The 22,141-nt window shown below is 45.5% G+C and overlaps 1 protein-coding gene across 1 annotated transcript in view; it reads left to right on the plus strand.

Annotated features, from left to right (window-relative positions):
* Positions 1–623: 623 nt before the first annotated feature.
* Positions 624–22,141, plus strand: part of dhx58 (DEXH (Asp-Glu-X-His) box polypeptide 58) — a 49,349-nt gene continuing 27,831 nt past the window's right edge. The window contains exons 1-6 of the mRNA XM_078224044.1: positions 624–726; positions 2,474–2,524; positions 8,422–8,605; positions 15,163–15,367; positions 18,913–19,103; positions 21,180–21,296. Of these exons, the coding sequence (XP_078080170.1) occupies positions 647–726; positions 2,474–2,524; positions 8,422–8,605; positions 15,163–15,367; positions 18,913–19,103; positions 21,180–21,296 (828 nt within the window). The 5' untranslated portion in view covers positions 624–646. The remainder of the gene's footprint in view (positions 727–2,473; positions 2,525–8,421; positions 8,606–15,162; positions 15,368–18,912; positions 19,104–21,179; positions 21,297–22,141) is intronic.

Here is a 22,141-nt window from a genome sequence, read left to right on the forward strand (position 1 = left end):
AGTTGTTTTATCCTGAACACTATGAAACTCATGGCTATTCTATCTATAAAGAAACCCTGGCTTAAATATTCTTTTCTTTAATGTTAATGAGTAACTCAAATTATGGTCTTGCAAACCTCGTATTAAATTGCAATTGAGCAAAGTTGCATAGTGCAAAAGAGTAACTTAATCAAATAACAAGGGGAGTTCTCTAATACTCGAGATCTGGGGAAGAATGGGAGATGAAGCTGTGGATGGTTTCACATTACTAGTTGCTTCACCCCCCTTCAACTTGCAAAGCAAACAGCAGTCACCCTACTAAACAGATTGGAAAACATGTTTACGGTTAATAGCAGTTCAAAGCATTTCGATCCCAAAGGCTCTTTAAAATCTTTTATTTTCTTAAGTGTTTGTTTTACAGCATGACGGTGCAGCTCCCTAACATACATTTCAAGCAACACCATTTACACACAAACCATTTTCAATCCAGCAGCACAGAACAAACCCCGGCCCATTTATTTTTACACTCAGCACAAGCGCAGTTTCAGCAACAAACGTCTGACGTTTGTTGGTTGTCACGGAGCTCCTTTGTGGGCCCTTGACAGCATTTCAGAGAAACGTTCAGTTTCAGTTTCTATTCCAGCTGCATAATAGCAGAACGAAACTGATGCACAAGTTTTTATTTTCAGACCCGAGCATTAAACCTTCACTGCTTTTGAGGAGGACAAGAAGGGAGGGAGCTTCTTGGTGAGTTGTGTCTGATTTGCAAAGCTGTGTCGGGGTCCCGACAACTTGCCTTTCCCTGCCGATGCTGTTCGTGGTATACTCCCGATCTTAAGTATCTGAATTACTTCCTCTATTTTTTTTCTTAGCTGACATTCCTCGCCTAAAACTGTTGCGATACAATTCTCTGGAGTTGTACCACCAGTGAGTGGGCATTCTTTTGAGTTAAGTGGGTGCCTACCGCAGACTTTGATAGCAAAAGATTGAGTGTATCCAAGCAGAGACCGACTGTTTTTCACCACCATGTCTCAGCCAGATATCGAATAGCCAGAATCAACAAATAGAAATCAGGAGCATGATATTAGCTGGCTATTTCTCGAACGCAATAGGTGTGGTAGATTGAGTGCTGCTATCACTGCGTTGGTTTGTAATGAGGTTATTTCCCCCAGGCTGGCGATCCAGCCGATTTGTAAGCTCCACTGTACCAATATGGTCTCATTTCCCCAATGAGCTATCACTGTGGGTCTCAACGAGTTGCTTCCGTCCACTGCATTGGTATCACAGCAGAGGGCTGTGGAGGAGGAACAGATGTTTCAGATTTAATCCAGGGTTGCTAGTGGCATTTGATCTACCCAGTGTTTTTCATGTCCTAGTTCATAGCAGAGACTGGTTTCAGGAAATCATGCATTGTTACCTGAAAGGAATGGAATTCCAGTTCCGAAATGATCAGAGAGAGGAGGGTTCCATAGGTAGGTGAAATGAAATGTTGCCAGTGTTATGCTTTGATGTAGATTTTTTAAAAATTCATTCGTGGGACATGGACGTCGCTGGCTGGCCAGCATTTATTGCCTGTCCCTAGTCATCCTTGAACTGAGTGGCTTGCTAGGCCATTTTAGAGGTCAGTTGAGAGTCAACCACATTGCTGTCTCTGGAGTCACATGTAAGCCAGACCAGGTAAGGACAGCAGATTTCCTTTCCAAAAGGACATCAGTAAATCAGATGGGTTTTCCCAACAATGGTTTCATGGTCATCAGTAGATTCTTAATTCTAGATTTATTTATTAAATTAAAATTCTACCACCTGCTGTGGTGGGATTGGAACCCAGGTCCCCAGAACATTAGCTGAGTTTCTGGATTAATATGAGATGCAGTTGTGCTCCATACCAATGCCACATGTTCCTGTTTGCATTCATGTAATAGTGTTTCATCCATGATCTTGTATAAGTGAAGTCTCCATAGTCCCAAATGACCACACTCCCCTTTGAGGGGGAGAGCTGACAGATGGTGGTTTAACTTGAGGATCACCACACGTCAGGCAAGGGACCTTCATGAATACCCTCAGCCAGTACGGAATTGAACCCACGCTTGTTGGCGTTATGCTGCATCCACAAACCAACTATCCAGCCAACTGAGCTAAAAGACAGGTGACCGGTCTGTGTGATAGACAGTGGAGTCTGGCGTGGAGTAGACCATTTTAATCTACTTCCTGACTACACTGATTTCAGGAGCATAAGATTTAATTTTTCTTGTCCAATCTGCCAAACAGGACCTCAGTATTCCTCTGAAGGAATGTAGGGCTTGCCATGCACTCAAGATTTCTACTGAGCAGTACATCCCCAGGAAAACATTTACAATTAGCAGGACAGGTAGCTGAATGCTTGCAATAGAAGAGGGTTTGTACCCTTAGATGGTGTGTGATAACAGGTCGTATCTTTGGTAAAGCAAAGCTATTCGATATCTGAAGGCTAAATATTGTTCGATTCACTTTTCAGTCATCCAGTCAATGCTTCTGTGCCAGATGTGCAGCTAATCGTTTTGTCGAGGTAAGTCTCACTAGGCACGAACGTGCCAAAGTTCTTTTAGAATTATTATGATACATTGTGGATATTTTCACATTGGTAGTTCAACTTTCTTTTGGTCCCTCATTTCCAAGGGCAGACTGCACAATGATCCCAAACAGGGAAACTCCATTCAGTTTATGTAAGATGATCAGAAATTGTTGGAAATGCTCAGCAGATCAGGCAGCATCTGTGGAAAGAGGAACAGAGTAATCAGAGAAATAATGAACTCGTTCTCTCTCCCCAGATGCTGTCCGACCTGCTGAGTATTTCCAGCATTTTCTGTTTCTATTTCCGATTTCCAGCATCTGCAGCATTCTGCATTTTAATAGGATTAGTGCAGGTCTGTCTTACCAGAAAATAAACATTATATGTAATTATGTTGGCGTTCTTCGTGGAACAGATAATGTGGCAAGCTATAGAAGTCAAGCTTGGGTTACAACACTGAATACATTCTGTTCTTTGCTTATCATTGAATTGAATCCCTACAGTGCAGATTAGGCCATTTGGCTCATCAAGTTGGCGTTATGCTGCAGATTAGGCCATTTGGCTCACTATAAGAAGGATGTGGAAGCGCTGGAAAGAGTGCAGAGGAGATTTACCAGGATGCTGCCTGGTTTGGAGTGTCGGTCTTATGAGGAAAGGTTGAGGGAGCTGGGGCTGTTCTCTCTGGAGCGGAGGAGATTGAGGGGAGACTTAATAGAGGTTTATAAAATGATGAAGGGGATAGATCGAGTGAACGTTCAAAGACTATTTCCTCGGGTGGATGGAGCTATTACGAGGGGGCATAACTATAGGGTTCATGGTGGGAGATATAGGAAGGATATCAGAGGTAGGTTCTTCACGCAGAGAGTGGTTGGGGTGTGGAATGGACTGCCTGCAGTGATAGTGGAGTCAGACACTTTAGGAACATTTAAGCGGTTATTGGATAGGCACATGGAGCACACCAGGATGGTAGGGAGTGGGATAGCTTGATCTTGGTTTCAGATGAAGGTCGGCACAACATCGTGGGCCGAAGGGCCTGTTCTGTGCTGTACTGTTCTAAGTCTGCATCGACTCTCTGACAGAGCATCTTAACCAGGACCTCTCCTCCTTCCCTATCCCTGTAACATCTCACATTTCCATAACCCATCTAAACTACCCATCTTGGGACATAAAGGGGCAATTTAGCATAGCCAATCCACCTAACCTGCACGTTTTTGGAGTGTGGGAGGAAACCCATGCAGACACGGGGAGAATGTGCAAACTCCACACAGTCACCCAAGACCGGAATTGAACCCGGGTCCCTGGCACTGTGAGGCAGCAGTGCTAACCACTGGGCCACACTTATAATATGTACTTTAATTTTTGACTTTTTTTTGTCAGCGACCTGTGAAATGGCAATCAGTGATGATTGGTGGCATTCTACATTTGAATTGTGTGATCTGAATTACAATAATATTGAGTTTAATTTTACTGCATTTCATGGGGAATATCATATAACAAAACCATTGAGTTGATAAAATTGATAATGACCGCCCCACCCTGGATATTGAAGTCAATAAATAATGCAAGAGGCAGTCAAAGAACAAAGAACAATACAGCACAGGAACAGGCCCTTCGGCCCTCCAAGCCCGCGCCGCTCCCCAGTCCAGGATTGAATCCTGAATCCAGGATCCCCGCCCAATTTTCCAGCCTATCTACATACTAATATCCTATCCACCGAGCTGTCCCTCACAGCTACGATGCTTTGTTCATCACAACCTATTAACTCACCCCCACCCCCCCATTCCAGACCATGTGATCTCCAGGGAGAGGCGAAAACCCAGAGTGAAAACCCCAGGGCCAATATGGGGAAAAGAAATCTGGGAAATTCCTCTCCGACCCCCTGAGGCGATCGAAACGAGTCCAGGAGATCACATTGGCCCTGATCGGAAAATGCTTCCCAACCCTATTCATTTCCACTTCCACGAACACCATATGAATTCCCTGCCCCCGAGACAGGTTCCCAACTATCCGCAGTCTCACTCTGTACTGGCACCAGCAAGATGATCATAGAATGAAGCCTTGAAACGAGAAACAAAGAACAATTAGCCCGCGCCGCCCCCTGGTCCAAACTAGACCACTCTTTTGTATCCCTCCATTCCCACTCCGTTCATATAGCTGTCTAGATAAGTCTTAAACGTTCCCAGTGTGTCCGCCTCCACCACCTTGCCCGGCAACACATTCCAGGCCCCCACGACCCTCTGTGTAAAATATGTCCTTCTGATATCTGTGTTAAACCTCCCCCCCTTCACCTTGAACCTATGACCCCTCGTGAACGTCACCACCGACCCGGGGAAAAGCTTCCCACCGTTCACCCTGTCTATGCCTTTCATAATTTTATACACCTCTATTAAGTCTCCCCTCATCCTCCGTCTTTCCAAGGAGAACAACCCCAGTTTCCCCAATCTCTCCTCATAACCAAGCCCCTCCATACCAGGCAACATCTTGGTAAACCTCCTCTGTACTCTCTCCAAAGCCTCCACGTCCTTCTGGTAGTGTGGCGACCAGAACTGGACGCAGTATTCCAAATGCGGCCGAACCAACGTTCTATACATCTGCAACATCAGACCCCAACTTTTATACTCTATGCCCCGTCCTATAAAGGCAAGCATGCCATATGCCTTCTTCACCACCTTCTCCACCTGTGACGTCACCTTCAAAGATCTGTGGACTTGCACACCCAGGTCCCTCTGCGTCTCTACACCCTTTATGGTTCTTCCATTTATCGTGTAGCTCCTCCCTACATTATTCCCACCAAAATGCATCACTTCGCATTTATCAGGATTGAACTCCATCTGCCATTTCCTTGCCCAAATTTCCAGCCTATCTATATCCTTCTGTAGCCTCTGACAATGTTCCTCACTATCTGCAAGTCCTGCCAGTTTTGTGTCGTCCGCAAACTTACTGATCACCCCAGTTACTCCTTCTTCCAGATCATTTATATAAATCATTTATATAAATCACAAGTCATTCTCACTTTCACCTTAGGTACAGCTACAACTTCCTTAAAAACACAAAACAACAATTGGGTTGATTTCCTTTCGACCAGCTCGCCACCAGGTTACCAAAGTTAAATTTTGGATCAATGCTCACTGAAACTGCCCAACTTTCACTTCCCGTTGATTTCAAGTGGCAGGTTGGAGGTGGCACAGTGGTTCGCACTGCTGCCTCTCAGCGCCAGGGACCGGCTTGGGTCACTGTCTGTGCGGAGTTTGAACATTCTCCCCCTGTCTGTGTGGGTTTCCTCCGGGTGCTCCGGTTTCCTCCCACAGTCCAAAGACATGTTGGTTAGGTAGATTGGCCAGGCTAAATTCCCCCTCAGTGTAGCCGAACAGGCGTCGGAGTGTGGCGACTAGGAGATTTTCACAATAACATCAGTGCAGTGTTAATGTAAGCCTACTTGTGACACTAATAAATAAACTTTTAAATCTACTGCAATAATAAAGGAACAAGGACTTGCGGATGATGCCAACCACTACCGTCAAGTTCCACTCAGAGTCTCTCTCACACCATCCTGACTTGGAAATCTATCTCCGCTCCTTCACTATTCCTGGGTCAAAAATCCTGGAGTTCCCTTCCTAACAGTCCTGTGCCTCCGCCACTGGGACTGCAACTTAGTTCAATAAGGCAGCTCTGATCTTCTGAAGGGCAATTAGGGATGGGCTGGCCTAACCAGCGACACTCATTCTCTGAAAGAATTTTTAAAAACACAGTTGAAATATAAACCAATTCCCATGACACAAATTTGAGGGACGCCATTGGAGATTTGCAGTTATATTTTGATTTGATTTGATTTATTATTGTCACATGTATTAGTATACAGTGAAAAGTATTATTTCTTGCGTGCTATACAGTCAAAGCATACCATTCATAGAGAAGGAAAGAATAGGTTGCAAAATGTAGTGTTACAGTCATAGCTAAGGTGTAGAGAAAGGTCAACTTCGTGCGAGGTAGATCCCTTCAAAAGTCTGATGGCAGCAGGGAAGAAGCTGTTCTTGAGTCGGTTAGTATGTGACCTCAGACTTTTGTATCTTTTTCCTGACGGAAGAAGGTGGAAGAGAGAATGTCCGGGGTGCGTGGGGTCCTTAATTATGCTGGCTGCTTTTCCGAGGCAGCGGGAAGTGTAGACAGAGTCAATGGATGGGAGGCTAATTTGCGTGATGGACTGGGTTTCGTTCATGACCCTTTGTAGTTTCTTGCAGTCTTAGAGCAGGAGCTGTACCAAGCTTTTGTACAACCAGAAAGAATGCTTTCTATGGTGCATCTGTAAAGGTTGGTGAGAGATGTAGCTGACATGCCAAATTTCCTTAGTCTTCTGAGAAAGTAGAGGTGTTTGTGGGCTTTCCTAACTGTATGGAGGGACCAGGACAGGTTGTTGGTTATCTGGATACCTAAAAACATGAAGCTCTCGACCATTTCTACTTCGTCCCCATTGATGTAGACAGGGACTTAAAAGGAGCAATCTTCCCAAAAGTGTCATAAAAGTCTGAAAACCAGAGTGTTTAACTCCATTTTTTTCAGCGAGCTACCCTGCGCAATCTTCCCACATGCTGGTGAGGAGGAAGGGGGCAGAGCCCAAGCTTGCCGGTGAAGCCGTCTGCAATCCCTTCGGGGTGCCGTTGTGCCGGCGCTCCTGCCTCCCAGTGCACTGGGAGGCCTCCAGCCATCCTCCACTGCACTGCCCCCTCCCCTCCATACACACACTCTCACACCAGACCCCTCCCAATCATCAGTGGCAGTGTAACCTCCCTCACCATGACAACACGGGTTGCCGAGATCGGGGCCCTCCCAATGAGTCCCCCGTCATGATCCCCTCCGTAGCCTACCCCCTCCGCGGCCCACTTTCTCTGCAACTACCCATCCACGTTCGCACTGGCAAAACAAGGCTCGGAAGATGACTTTTGGGGGTGGGACCGGCTCGACTGGCTCAGTGGGCCTGAAATATCGCACCCAAAGTCTTTCCACTTGGCCTTCTGATGTAGCTGGGGCATTTCCTATGTGGCAAATGACCACCAGTGAAATTCTTCTCTCCAGTTGCTTAGTTTCCCATCTCGTACACACTGCCTGTCACTAATTTGTTGATTTTCCATCTTTGGTGAAACTACCCCCAACTCTTGCACACTTTTCACCTCATACTTCAATTCCACTAACTAATTTTCCAGTTGGGACGCTTCTGTCTACCTCGACAATTGCTTTGCACTCATGTTCCCCAGTACATTCCAAACGCTTTATGAATAGCGCATCTTTAAACCACAGGAAAATGTAAATAAAAAAAACTACCCTCTTATTGGTAAACGGAGAAAAATTAGAGTGATTTTAATTTCAATGTTGCTCAGAATGGAGTATTTGAGCTATAACGAGAGATTGGATAGACTTGGATTGTTTTCTTTAGAGCAGAGAAGGTTGAGGAGGGGACGTGATTGAGGTATATAAGATTATGAGGGGTATGGACAGGGTGAATAGCTGTTCCCCTTGGTTGAGGGGTCAATCACAAGGGCTTTTTTTAGGGTAAGGGGCAGGAGACTCAGAAGGGAGTTGAGAAAATAAAATTCACTCGTAGGGTGGTGGGAATGTGGAATGCGCTGCCTGGGAAGGTAGTGGAGGCCGGAAACCTTACAACCTTTAAAAAGTATTTGGATGAGCACTTGAAACATCGCAACTTTCAAGGATATGGGACAAGTGCTGGAAAATGGTATTAGCGCGCCTTTAGTGGTAGTTATTGATGATGCAGACTCGATGGGCCGAAGGGCCTTTTCTGTGTTGGACAACTCTATGACTCTAATCTAAATCTGCAGGCTGTTTCATTTGTATTCAGGTTACTGGTGGAGAAGGGTTAATTTCTCTAAGTCTTGTTCCAGGTATACAATGCAAATTAATCTGCGGGATTACCAGTGGGAGGTTGTACAACCTGCTCTTCAGGGCAAGAACATCATCATATGGCTTCCGACAGGTGGGGGAAAGACCCGTGCGGCTGTGTTTGTTACCAAATACCACCTGGAAACGAGAGGAGGTGAAGGCAAAGTAGCAGTTCTTGTAAATAAGGTAAAAAAAAATACAGTCGCCATTTTTCGTTATAAAGCAGGCACCAATAAGTGAATGCTGATTATAGGAACATCATTGCCTGGCAATGCAGCTTATTATTTTGGAGGTGGGATTGAACAATGATACAGAAGGGATTTACAAGAATGGTTTCAAGGGATATGCGATTACGGTGACGTGGATAGACTGGAGACGTTGGATTTGTCTTTTGAGCAAAGAAGGTTGAGGGGAGATTTAATAGAAATATTTAAGATCATGAAGCACTTGGATGGAGTAAATAAAGAGAAACTGTTTCCAATGGCTGATGGGTTGATAACCAGGGAGCACAGATTCTAGGTGAACCATAGAATCCCTACTGTACAGAAAGAGGCCATCCGGCCCATTGAGTCTGCACTGATCTCCCAAAGAGCACCTCATCCAGGCCCTCCCCGCCTTCCTATCCCCATAATCTCACACATTTACCATGGCTAATCACCTAACCTACACATCTTTGGACTGTGGGAGGAAACTGGAGCATCCAGAAGAAACCCACACAGACACGGGGAGAATGTGCACACACTCACCCAAGGCCAGAATCAAACCTAGTGCTTACCACTGTGCCACTGTGAAGTGGAAGGGACTAACTGGATTGCACTTAAGTTGCATTGCCCTTAAAATCTTAGTGTGTACTTGGTATGCAGTAATGATTGTTGCTCTTATGATTATTTGGAACAGCATTTGGAAACATATTTAGGCCTATTTGTTGAGCTCCTCTGTCCATTGATTGTGTGGATTTTGTAGAGTAGAGGGTTAATTCTAATGACAGCTAATGAGCATTGTGGATGAGGAGCCATGCCATAGTCACTTACTGAGAGAAGATGATTGAGAAGTACCTCAGAGTAGCTGTAGCTATGTCCTGATGTTCTTCATGCTCGTTAGAAATGAGGGATCACTCATGGAGGATAGCGATGAGCAATAGAACATTCTCGTAGAACACACACATGCATGCGCGCAAGCACACATATGCACACGCTCTCTCTCTCGCTCTCTCTCTCTGTCGGAACAAGGCTAAAGAAGTAGTCCTGTAGGGCGGCACAGTGGTGAGCACGTCCTCTGGGTGCGTTGCTTCCCTCCCATAGTCCAAAGATGTGCAGGTTAGGAAGATTAGCCAGGGTTAATGTATGGGATTATAGGTAAAGGGCGGAAGAGAGGGCTTGAGTAAGATACTCTGTCAGAGAGTCGGTGTAGAGTCAATGGCTGAATGGCCTCTTCTGCACTGTAGGATTCTATTCTAAAGTTGAAAATATAGCAAGGCAAGAACTAGGGAAGCACCTTGAAAAGGCGGTAACCACTATTTTCCAATGTCTCCATTGTGGTAGGGACAATGCACGCAGGTGGAAGAATGCCCCACCTGAATTGTGCAATGCACTGGGTGTGGCGCGATTGGTCACTTCAAAGTGATCCACTGTAACCGGAAATCTGTGTTTAGAAGACAGAAGGAAAAATCTGTTAAAGGAACATCCATTCAAGATCTTAACAATCAGGAAATCACCTTCCTAGGAGAAATAGAGGAAAATAAAAGTTAGTCTTGGAGCGCTGACATTGAGCATCCTACTGAATGCAAACCAGACACAGGAGCTGGGCTTTCAGCTTTACCTGACAGAGCTTCATGGCTGAACAAGATAACTCTGCAACTTTCCCTCCATACAACTCCCAAAGTCCAGGTGGAATCCAGCTAAATATATTAAAGGTCAGCTTGACGCAACACTAAAATACAAAGATGGGAACATTTCTGAATTGTTATATATTATTCAGAATCAAGAATGTTTGTTGTTGAGCAAAAAAGCTGTAAGACCTGCTCATAAAATTTGATGAAGTCAACAAGATAATAAATTTCAAAAGGAATTCCCCACACTCTTCAAAGGTTTGGGTAAATTGAAGACTCTGTACCACATCAGCCCCCTGTCTCTCCCCTCCCGCCCCCATCGGCCTGCCACCCTCCCAGCCCCGGAGCTGACTTCAGAGCAAATGGATTCCCGGCTACCTCAGAAGGAGCTCCACACTCGTTCAGGAAGACTGGTAGAACAACCAAAGAGACTATCCCTTTAAAAACAGAGGCGTTGGTGGCATAGGTGCTGTGAGGTTTTTTTTTACATCCACGTGATCAAGCAGATGGAGGCTGGGATTAATGTGTCATCCAAAATGGCAGCCAAATCGCCAGTGCCGCACTCCCTCAGTACTGTTCTGGAGGGCCAACCTTGATTTTCTCTTTGTTGCTCAGGATACAGATTAGGTCTGAAACTTGAACTACATGACTTACTTCGGATGGAGAAACAGAATGGCAGATTATTACTTAAATGGTGATAGCTTGGGACTTGGATGTCCTTGTACATCAGTCACTGAAAGCAAACATGCCGATAAACATAGAAGATAGGAGCAGGAGGAGGCCTTTGAGTCTGCTCCGTCATTCATTACAATTCTGGCTGATTATCCAACTCAGTAGCCTAATCCTGCTTTTTCCCCATAAGCTTTGATCCCATTTGCCCCAAGTGCTATATCTAGGCACCTCTTGAATACATTCAATGTGTTGTCATCAACTACTCCCTGTGATAATGAATTCCACAGGCTCACTACTCTATGGTGAAGAAATGTCTCCAACCTCCGTCCTAAATAGTCTACCCCAAATCCTCAGACTATGACCCTTGGTTCTGGACTCAGCAAGCAGTTTGGAAGACAAATGATATGTTGACTTTCATTGCAAGAGGACTTGAGTACAGGAGCAAGGATGTCTTACTGCAGCTCTGCAATCCTTGGTGAGACTGCATCTGGAGTATTATGTGTAGTTTGGCCTCCTTATCTAAGAAAGGATATTCTTACTATAGAGGGAGTGCATTGAACGTTCACCAGACTGAGTCTTGGGATGGCAGGATTGTCGTTTGAGGAGAGATTGTGTCGACTGCGCCTATATTCACTGGAGTTGAGAAGAATGAGAGGGGATCTAATTGAAATGTATAAACTTCTGACAGGGCTGGATAAAGTGGATACACAGATGTTGTTTCCTCTGGCTGGGGGGGTCTAGAACAAGAGGTCGCAGTCTCAGGATACGGGGGAGGCCATTTAAGACTGAGATGAGGAGAAATCGAGTCTTCACTGACCCTCCAAAAGAGCATCCCAGGTCTACCTTATTCCCATAACCCCATGCATTTTCCCACAGCTAATCTCCTTAACCTCCAAATCCTGGAACACTAGGGGACAAATTAGCTTGGCGTTCCACCTAATCCGCACATCCTTGGACTGTGGGAAGAAATTAGAGCAGCTGGAGGAAACCCACGCCAACATGGGGAGAATGTGCAAACTCTACACAGTCACCCAAGGTAGGAATCGAACCCGGGTCACTGGTGCCATCAGGCAGCAATGCTAACCACTGTGCCACCATCTATGTTTCTATGTAAGGCAAGAGGGCTATCAACTCAGCCACAGCTGACACTTTAATGTCACAAGATTGACCCAACTTGTTAATATACTCAATTCCATAGAATCCCTGCAGTGCAGAAGAAGGCCATTTGGCCCATCGAGTCTGCACCGACCACAATCGCAACCAGGCCCTGTTCCCATAGCCCCACACATTTACCCTGCTAATCCCCTGACGCTACGGTCAATTTAGCATGGCCAATCCACCTAACCCGCACATCTTTGGACTGTGGGAGGAAACCAGAGCACCCGGAGGAAACCCACACAGATACGAGAAGAACGTGCAAACTCCACACAAACAGTGATCTGAGGCCAAAATTGAACCCGGTTCCCTGGCGCTGTGAGGCAGCACTGCTAACCACTGAACCGCCGTGCCGCCCAAATATACTAAGAATTACTTTGGAGAGGGACACGTTGATTGGTAGTGTCTCAGAGGGATGTGTAGACCCGTTAGAACAAATCACAATTACAAGGGAGGAAGTGTTAGGTGTTTTAAGAAGCATTAAGGTAGACAAATCCCCAAGACCAGATGGCATATGTCCTAGATTACTGAGAGAGACAAGAGATGAAATTGCTGGGCCTCTAACAGAAATCTTTGTTTCTTCATTGGAGGATAGCAAATGTAGTCCCGTTATTTAAGAAGGGTAGCAAGGATATCCCAGGTGAGGATTAGCCAGTGAGCTTGACGTCCGTGGTAGGGAAATTGTTGGAGAAGTTTCTTAGAGATAGGATCTATACACATTTAGAACTGAATAGTCTCATTCGCAATAGACAACGTGGTTTTGTATGAGGGAGGTCATGCCTCACAAATTTGGTTGAGTTTTTTGAGGAGGTGACAAAAATGATTGACGAGGGAAGGGCTGTGGATGTCGTCTACATGGATTTTAGTAAAGCATTTGACAAGGTCCCTCATGGTAGGCTGGTGCAAAAGGTTAAATCTCATGGGATCAAAGGTGAACTAGCTAGATGGGTACAGAACTGGCTTGGCCACAGAAGACAGAGGGTAGCAGTGGAGGGGTCTTTTTCTGATTGGAGGTCTGTGACTAGTGGTGTTCCGCAGGGCTCTGTACTGGGACCTCTGCTGTTTGTGATATATATATAAATGATTTGGAGGAAGATGTAGCTGGTCTGATTAGTAAGTTTGCAGACGACACAAAGATTGCTGGAGTTGCGGATAGTGATGAACATTGTCAGAGAATACAGCAGGATATAGATAGGCTGGAAAATTGGGCGGAGAAATGGCAGTTGGAATTCAATCCAGATAAATGTGAAGTGATGCATTTTGGTAGATCTAATGCAGGGGGGAGCTATACAATACATGGCAGAACCATCAGGAGTATAGACACACAGAGGGATCCGGGTTGCAAGTCCACGGATCCTTAAAGGTGGCAGCACAGATGGAAAAGGTGCTGAAGAAGGCATACGGCATGCTTGCCTTTATTGGACGGGGCATAGAGTATAAAAGTTGGCGTATGACGTTGCAGTTATATAGAACGTTGGTTAGGCCAAATTTGGAATACTGCGTCCAGTTCTGGTCGCCACACTACCAGAAGGACGTGGAGGCTTTGGAGAGAGTGCAGAAAAGGTTTACCAGGATGTTGCCTGGTATGGACGGTATTAGGTATGAGGTGAGATAGAGTAAACTAGGGTTGTTCTCCCTGGAAAGACGGAGGTTGAGGGGTGACCTAATAGAAGTTTATAAAATTATGAAGGCATAGATAGGGTGAACAATTGGAAGCTTTTTCGCAGGTCAGAAATGACAAACTCAAGGGGTCACAAGTTCAAGGTAAGGGGGGCAAGGTTCAATACAGACATGTGAGGGATGTTTTTTACACAGAGGGTGGTGGGGGCCTGGAATGCACTACCAAGCAAGGTGGTTGAGGCAGACACGCTAGGATCATTTAAGACTTATCTAGATAGCCACATGAACAGACTGGGAATAGAGGGATACAAACGGATGGTCTAGTTAGGAACACATGATCGGTGCAGGCTTGGAGGGCCGAAGGGCCTGTTCCTGTGCTGTATTGTTCTTTGTTCTTTGTTTAATACTCCAAATTCAGCACCTCAAATTAAGAACATATTTTGCCTGGGTAATTATTAGATGTTTCCAATCTTGCAATTCTTCAATGGATGTAGGCTTCTGCAACATTACCAAAACGTGCACGGGGCGGAAGTGTTGCAATCATAAGCAAAAGGAGGATACCGATCGCACATGCTCCAGATAGCATCGGGGCCATCACATCTCCTGCAGTACAACGTCCGTCAAGGCTATTGGAAAGTATTCAGATTAAGCTGTTCAACTTTACCCTGCTCCTGAATTCTCCCAAAGGGAATGAGGCTGCTTTACGAGTGCATCTGCCCATGGTTTTGACTGTGAGCAGCCAGGGGAGGATATTATCTCAGTCCAGTTCACATCACCAGAGGGAAAGCAGCTTTGGAAGTGTAGTTTCTGAGCACTGAAATATACTGGTCTCTAATGCATGTAGTTAGCACTGCTGCCTCACAGCGCCAGGGACCTGGGTTCAATTCCAGCCTTGGGTCACTGCCTGTGCGGAGTCTGCATGTTCTCCCTGTGTCTGCGCGCGTTTCCTCCGGATGTTCTGATTTCCTCCCGCACTCCAAAGACATGCAGATTAGGTAGATTGGCCGTGCTAAATTGCCCCTTAGTGTTCCAAAATGTGTAGGTTAGGGGGATTTGCAGGGTAAATATGTGGGGTTCGGGGATAGGGAAGGGGGAGAGTGGGGTGGGCTTGGGAGAGATATTCTGTCAGAGAGTCGATGCAGACTTGAAGGGCTGAATGGCCTCCTTCTGCACTGTAGGGTTCTATGATTTCCTCTGAAAATTCCTGTGTGTTATAAATTAGTTGCTAATATTTGTGAAATTCTTTGAAGCAACAAAGTGAGCTTGAATAATTTTGCGTAAATAAAATTGCCTGTTGCACATGGCTTTTTGTACGCGCTACCTCCGACTGCTCGTTTACAATGATGACAATCGGGTCTTCTGTCTGGAATTTTTGCCACGTCATTCTGCTGTAATCAATAGTACATCTGGCCAAGTCATAAATGAAATGATGGACATGTATTCTGTCTTTTAAAACTTGTTTGTATAGGTGCCTTTGGTGAATCAGCATTACGAAAACGAGTTTTGGCCCGCCCTGAAAGATACATACAAGGTGGTGCCAATAAGTGGAGATAGTGAGCTTAAAGAACACTTTGCAATCGCTGTACGGAATAATGATGTCATCATCTGCACAGCTCAGATCCTGCAAAATGCACTGAACAGTACTGAAGAAGAGAAACATGTGGATCTAACAGGTAGGGGAGCTTGATCCACCCAGCTTTGCACCTTTCAAAGCAAGAGCCACTCTCTCTAGAATTTAACATGAAGGGAAAAATAAGCCACATAGTTGTTTCAGTAAGAAATCCCCCACGACAAAGCACCACATCCACAAACATCCATTCCCCCCACGCTCAGTAGCCACAGTGTGTACCACCTACAAGATACACTGCAGAAATTCACCAAAGATCTTTAGACAGACCTTCCAAGCCCACGACCACTTCCATCTAGAAGGACAAGGGCAGCAGTTACATGGGAAGACCACCACCTTCGAGTTCCCCTCCAAGCCACTCGACTTGGAAATGTGTCACCGCTCCTTCGCAGTTGCTGGGTCAAAGTCCTGGAATTCCGTCCCTAACGGTATTGCGGGTCGACCCAGAGCACGTGGACCGCAGCGATTCAAGAAGACAGCTCACCACCACCTTCTCAAGGGGCAACTAGGGATGGGCAATAAATGCTGGCCAACCAGCGATGCCCATGTCCCACGAATGAATTTTTAAAAATCAGATAGGATGTCAGACTTGTCTGGGTTAGTTTAATAACTGGGATTAATGTTGGGATTTTCTTTCTTCATGGTAATTTCGTGAGTTTGAGCTTTGTTCTTTTTGAAAGTAATTTTGTGCAGTTTTATAAAGAAGGGTGACAGGTGTTGACAATATGACAATATGCGTTAAAGCCAAGCTTTGCAGTATGTTACAACTCTTCGGTTTATTTCAAACTGATATAGCAGCATCATCTCAAGCCAAGTAACCAGGCTGACTAGAATCATAGAATCCCTACAGTGCAGAAGGAGGCCATTCAGCCCATCAAGCCTGCATGGACAACAATCCCACCTAGGCCCTATGCCTGTAACCCCATGTATTTACCCTGCTAATCCCCCTGACAGTAAGGGGCAATTTAGCACAGCCAATCAACCTAAACCGCACATCTTTGGACTGTGGGAGGAAACCGGAGCATCCGGAGGAAACCCATGCAGGCATGGGGAGAATGTGCAAACTGCACACAGACGGTGACCTGAGGTCGCAATTGAACCCGGGCCCCAGGCACTGTGAGGCTGCAGTGCTATCCACTGTGCTACTGTGCCGCCCAGGAGTGTTAAACAATTAATTATCGTGTTCCAGATGGTCAACTAATGTTCACATCCATCTTCCTGGGAGATAATGTGCTCAATAGGTTATCCAACCTGCTATCAAATGCCTTACAAGGGAAGGTGCCCTTCTGTTCCCTCCACAGCGGGACATTGCAACCTTCCCCCCCCCACCCCCGCCTCACTGTCCTGTCTTCTCTTATTGGGATAAAAGAGGTTAGTAAAAAGAAAGAGCAGGGCAGACTTGATGGGCTGAATGGCCCTCTTCTGCACTGTAAAGAATGAAAAGCAATGCCAAAAAACAAGGAAGCTAGCCCACAAAAAAAGGATAGTGTGATAACCCCTCCACGAGGTCCATGGGGAATCACTGATGATCAGCTTTGATCAAAATGAATGGCGGAGCAGGCTCAAAGAGCCGAACGGCCGACTCCTGCTTCCATTTTCTATGTCTATGATCTCCCTGTGTGGCTTGTTGAGCATGAGTTCCCCTGGTAACAGGCAGTAGCCTGCCCGGTTGGAACTCATTACCTGAGCCTTTTTTAAGGCAGGCCCAGGGCTGGGCCTGCTGAACTGTAGTCAAAGGCATGGACTCGTGTGTGTACACCACAGCAGTGGTTTTACTTTGCATTCTGTAATAAACTAGGTTCCTTTCCAGTCAGGCTTCCTGAGTCATTACAGACAGTTTCAGATAGAGGACAATTAGAATTGTTTATAATTCCCCCTCCCCCAATTTTTTTAGAACAGAAGTTATATTGAGTTAAATTTGCTTTGAGTGCTTTGAAATAAAGGTTAATAAATTTCGGCCTCCACTTATGCTTCTCGTTAAGCCTTCAAAAATGGCGAGGAATTACATTGGGTGGACAAAGGAGATAAACCATTGCATTAAAATCGGATTACAAACTTCTTATTGTTTCTTAGTTTATGTTACGGTATGCTTAGCTACCAGGCAATATGTCAGCACTTTCCTGAATGCAAGATGTTTCGATCACGTAAGGAGTGATCACTGATGTATCTAAAAGACCGTTGCAGATAGACTCGAATTATGTCTCCTCATCTCTTGAATGGGTGACCCCTTATTCTGAGATTATGCCCTCTGGTCCTAGACTCTCCCACAAGGGGAAACAACCTCTCAGCATCCACCCTGTCAAGCTCTCTCAGCACCCGATGCGTCTCAATTAGGTCACCCCTCATTCTTCTAAACTCCATTAAGTACAGGCCCAACCTCTCCTCATAAGAAAATCCCTTCCATACTCAGGATCAACCTTGTGAACCTTATCTGGACTGTCCCCAATGCCAGTATAGCTTTCCTTAGATAAAAGGACCAAAACTGTCCAATGTCCTTTGTCAACCAGTTTCGATACCACCTTACAGAATTCCAACAAATTTGCAACTCGGAATCTATTGCTTCTAAATCCACATTATCAAGTATGGGCCCTGCATTCTTTGATGAAACCTCAGAATATGCTCTTGGAACATTCTCCCACTATAGATATTAGTCTGGTTTTCCTGTGAATTTCTGGACTCAAGATTATGTACTATGGGTATATATTTGTTTTTCCCCACTTTTCCATAATTACAGAAGTCCTAAGAAATATTAATGGGAGCCTCAACTATTTTCTTAAGAATTCTCAGATGTATTCCATCTCCAGGGTCCTCGTATACAATTCTTTGATTTTTCTCATGTGGGGCAGTCAGTACTAATGTTTACCAGTGTAATCTCCCAATGTAATAGGTTTGTGTGATCGACTCCTGAGTCTTAATGAAGGATCTGATGTTTGTTCAAGTTTAAGTTTATTTCATTAGTGGCACAAGTAGGCTTACATTAACACTGCAATGGAGTCACTGTGAAAATCCCCCAGTTGCCACACTCTGGCGCCTGTTCGGGTACACTGAGGGAGAATTTAGCACGGCCAATGCACCTAACCAGCACGTCTTTCGAACTGTGGGAGGAAACTGGAGCACCCGGAGGAAACCCACGCAGACACGAGGAGAACGCGCAGACTCCACACACGCAGTGACCCAAGCTGGGAACCAAACCCAGGTACCTGGCGCTGTGAGGTAGCAGTGCTAACCAGTGCTAACCACTGCGCCGCCCTATGTCACATAGTCAGGATTTTAAGATGTTGAAGGGGAAGGAGAAGAATCTTTCTGCGTATATTGCCAAAAATTGAATCAAACAGATCTGTAACTGTGCTGGACAGTGACCCAAGCCGGGAATCGAACCTGGGTCCCTGGCGCTGTGAGGCAGCAGTGCTAAACTCTGTGCCACTGTGCTGCCTTTGTGTAACCTTTGCTTCCAAAAGAATTCCTGAAGGCTAAGTTCTGAGTGAGGTAGAACTTACTCTGACACCTGCCGCGCAATCTCCAGTTGAGGCTGTTCAGGGCTTTAAAGGCTTTCTTTAAGAACGAGAGTTTTTTATTTATTTTTTGATACAGAATTCTCTCTGTTGATAATCGATGAGTGTCATCACACGCAGAAAGATGGAGTCTACAATAAAATCATGTGCCAGTACATTGAGAAAAAGCACCAGCGCAAGAGGGGTTTACCTCAAATCCTTGGATTAACAGCATCACCTGGAACAGATGGGGCCAACTCTTTTGAACATGCAAAGAAGCACATCTTGCAGGTTAGTCCAACTTCTGAGTCCCAGTTGAAACAAAGATGTTGCGGGTTAGGTTGATTGGTCATGCTACATTGACCCTCTTCTCAGGGGGATTAGCAGGGTAAATGTGTGGGGTTACCGGAATAGGGCCTGGGTGGGATTGTGGTCGGTGCAGACTCGATGGGCTGAATGGCCTCCTTCTGCACTGTAGGGATTCTATGATTTTTCAGACGCTGACTGGCCGTCACAGAGCTCCGCCATTTCTATTTGGGGAATCTTCTATCCTTTGCCTGAGTTGCCTCAGTGAAGCAAGAGCCAGACAGTCTTCTTTATGCTTATTTTTCTTATTTGATGGTTTGCGAGCTTTATGAGCTTGGAGATTTGGAAAGTCAGCTTTTTATATCACTGCTGCCTCAATCAAAGTAAATTCCCAAACCAGGACACCCACATCTGTTGATATTGGCAAATTGAAATGTAAACAAATTCAAACCTCGAATTCCTACAGTGCAGAAAGAGGCCATTCGGCCCATTGGGTCTGCACCGACTCTCCGAAAGGGCATCTCACCCAGGCCCTCCCCTTCGCTCTATCTCCATAACCGTGCACGTTTACAATGTCTAATCCCCCTAACCTACACATCTTTGGACACCAAGGGCCTATTTTACCATTTTGATTCTAAGTGCTGGGTGGACTTGGAAACTGGGAGTGTTTCAGATCCGACTTTTAGACCCGTTCTCGGGCGTCCCCACACGCACTCTGCCGGAAAAAAAATATCAGCAATTCCGAATTGCGCTGCACAAGACTGTGGGCGGGGCTCAACGCACCCGAAACCCTGCAGCTCCGATTGGAGCCTTCAACTGCACATGTGCAGAAAAAAATAGTGATAGAATGTTGCTCCCCTGCCACATTGCTCCCGGGCCGAATAACGCCTCCCCCTGGCTCCCACAGACATTGCCCTACCCCCGCCAGCATTATTGGCCCCCTTATCCCTTCATCCCTGCGCTACCTAGACCGATCATGGCCCCCTCCCCCCTTCCCCCCCACTGATCTCAGGCAGAGTGGCAGCGGACCCCCCCCCCCATTCCCCCCCGTCTGATCTCAAGCAGAGAACCGTCAGAACCTCCCCCCCCCCCACCGATCTCAAGCAGAGAACCGTCAGACGCTCCTCATTAACCCTCACTAACTGGAGCGCCCAAATCGGACTTCTATGGTTTGTTTCGTGCTGATTCCGGATGGGCGAACGCGGTGGTAAAGGGGGAAGTGCTGCTAAAGTTGGGCTTGCAGCCCATTAAGTCAATTTAAACTCAACACTAATTATTGTAAATCTAATGTAATCATCATTCCTGTTCACTTGTTTACCTTTCAGTTTGCGGTGATATTATGTATGAAGTGGGCCTGAAGTTACCAGCAAAACCATAGCTCTAAATGAAACCAAAGCAAGTTACTAAGGTTCTTCTCTTCATAATAGCAGAGAGTAATGTCAAAGGCCGCATTCTAATCACACAGTTCAAATAATAGTTATAAGCTGAGCGAACCTTTTAATACATTCTGTCTCAATTGAGTTATTGTTATAATTAGCAAAAGGCGATCAGGGACAGAGGTTTGTTTTTACAAAATAAGACTGCTTTGGAATAACAGGTCAATGCGACTGAACGTGGAGTGAGCTGTCACTGCAAGAGTAATTGTACCAGTTGAGAGTTGCACTTGACTTCTCAGTAAATTAAATTGTCCTCTCCGGGAGTCTTTGATATACAGGTTCAAAGTAAATCCACAACGGAAATAAAGCTGAGAGATTTATTTGGGTTTTGTCATTTTTACGTTCCTGTTTGGTGCCTCGGGGTACCTGAGTGTGCTGTGTATTGACTCAACCCATTTGGAATTCCAGGCTTCGCTGAATTTGTACTTAGCTTTTGTCGGACTCACTGGGCAGATCCAGTTTCCCCACCATTGAGAATAGAGGAAAGCAATTTTCACACATGGTGAAAGAAAAATATAATTGAATTGGGGCTAAGCACAGCCATTTTTAAATATTAATTACAATATTGACACACTGTATTAATTTATTGACGCCCATTGAAGCCTGCATCTCTTATTTGTCACAGATCTGTGCTAATATGGATGCTGCTAAGATAGCATCCTCCAAAGACTGTGTGAAAGAACTGGAAGATACTGTTCCTCAGCCTGTAAAAAGCTACGATATTTCAGAGGAAAGAAAGCAGGTGCGATATTTTAACTCCTGCACATGAATTAAAAAAAACACAAAGTCCATAAAAAGCATCTTTTCCGGATGTATCACAGCTTGGTATGGCTCCTGCTCTGACCAAGACGGCAAGAAACTACAAAGGGTTGTGAATGTAGCCCAGTCCATCACGCAAACCAGCCTCCCATCCATTGACTCCGTCTACACTTCCCGCTTCCTCGGAACAGCAGCCAGTATAATCAAGGACCCCACGCACCCCGTTCATTCTCTCTTCCACCTTCTTCCGTCAGGAAAAAAGATACAAGAGTCTGAGATCACGTACCAACCGACTAAAGAACAGCTTCTCCCCGGCTGCTGTCAGACTTTTGAATGGTCCTATCACAGAATCATAGAACCCCTACAGTGCCGAAGGAGGCCATTTGGCCCATCGGGTCTGCACTGACCACAATTCTACCACAATTGCCCTTTCCCTGTCACACCATATATTTACTCTGCTAATCCCCCTGACACCAAAGGGGCAATTTAGCATGGCCATTCGACCTAACCTGCACACCTTTGGAGTGTGGGAGGAAACCGGAGCACCCGGAGGAAACCCACGCAGACATGGGGAGAACGTGCAAACTCAGCACAGACAGTGACCGAAGGCTGGAATTGAACCCGGGTCCTTGCTAACCCCTGTGCCGCATGTATTAAGCTAATATCTTTCTTCTCACTAGCTATGACTGTAACACTATATTCTGCACCCTCTCCTTTCTTCTCCCCTAAGTACTCAATGAATGGTATACTTTGTCTATAGCGTGCAAGAAACAATACTTTTCACTGTAGCCCAATACATGACAATAATAAATCAAATCAAATATATAA

The sequence above is a fragment of the Mustelus asterias genome, chromosome 11 (assembly GCF_964213995.1).
Source record: "Mustelus asterias chromosome 11, sMusAst1.hap1.1, whole genome shotgun sequence".
NCBI lineage: Eukaryota > Metazoa > Chordata > Chondrichthyes > Carcharhiniformes > Triakidae > Mustelus > Mustelus asterias.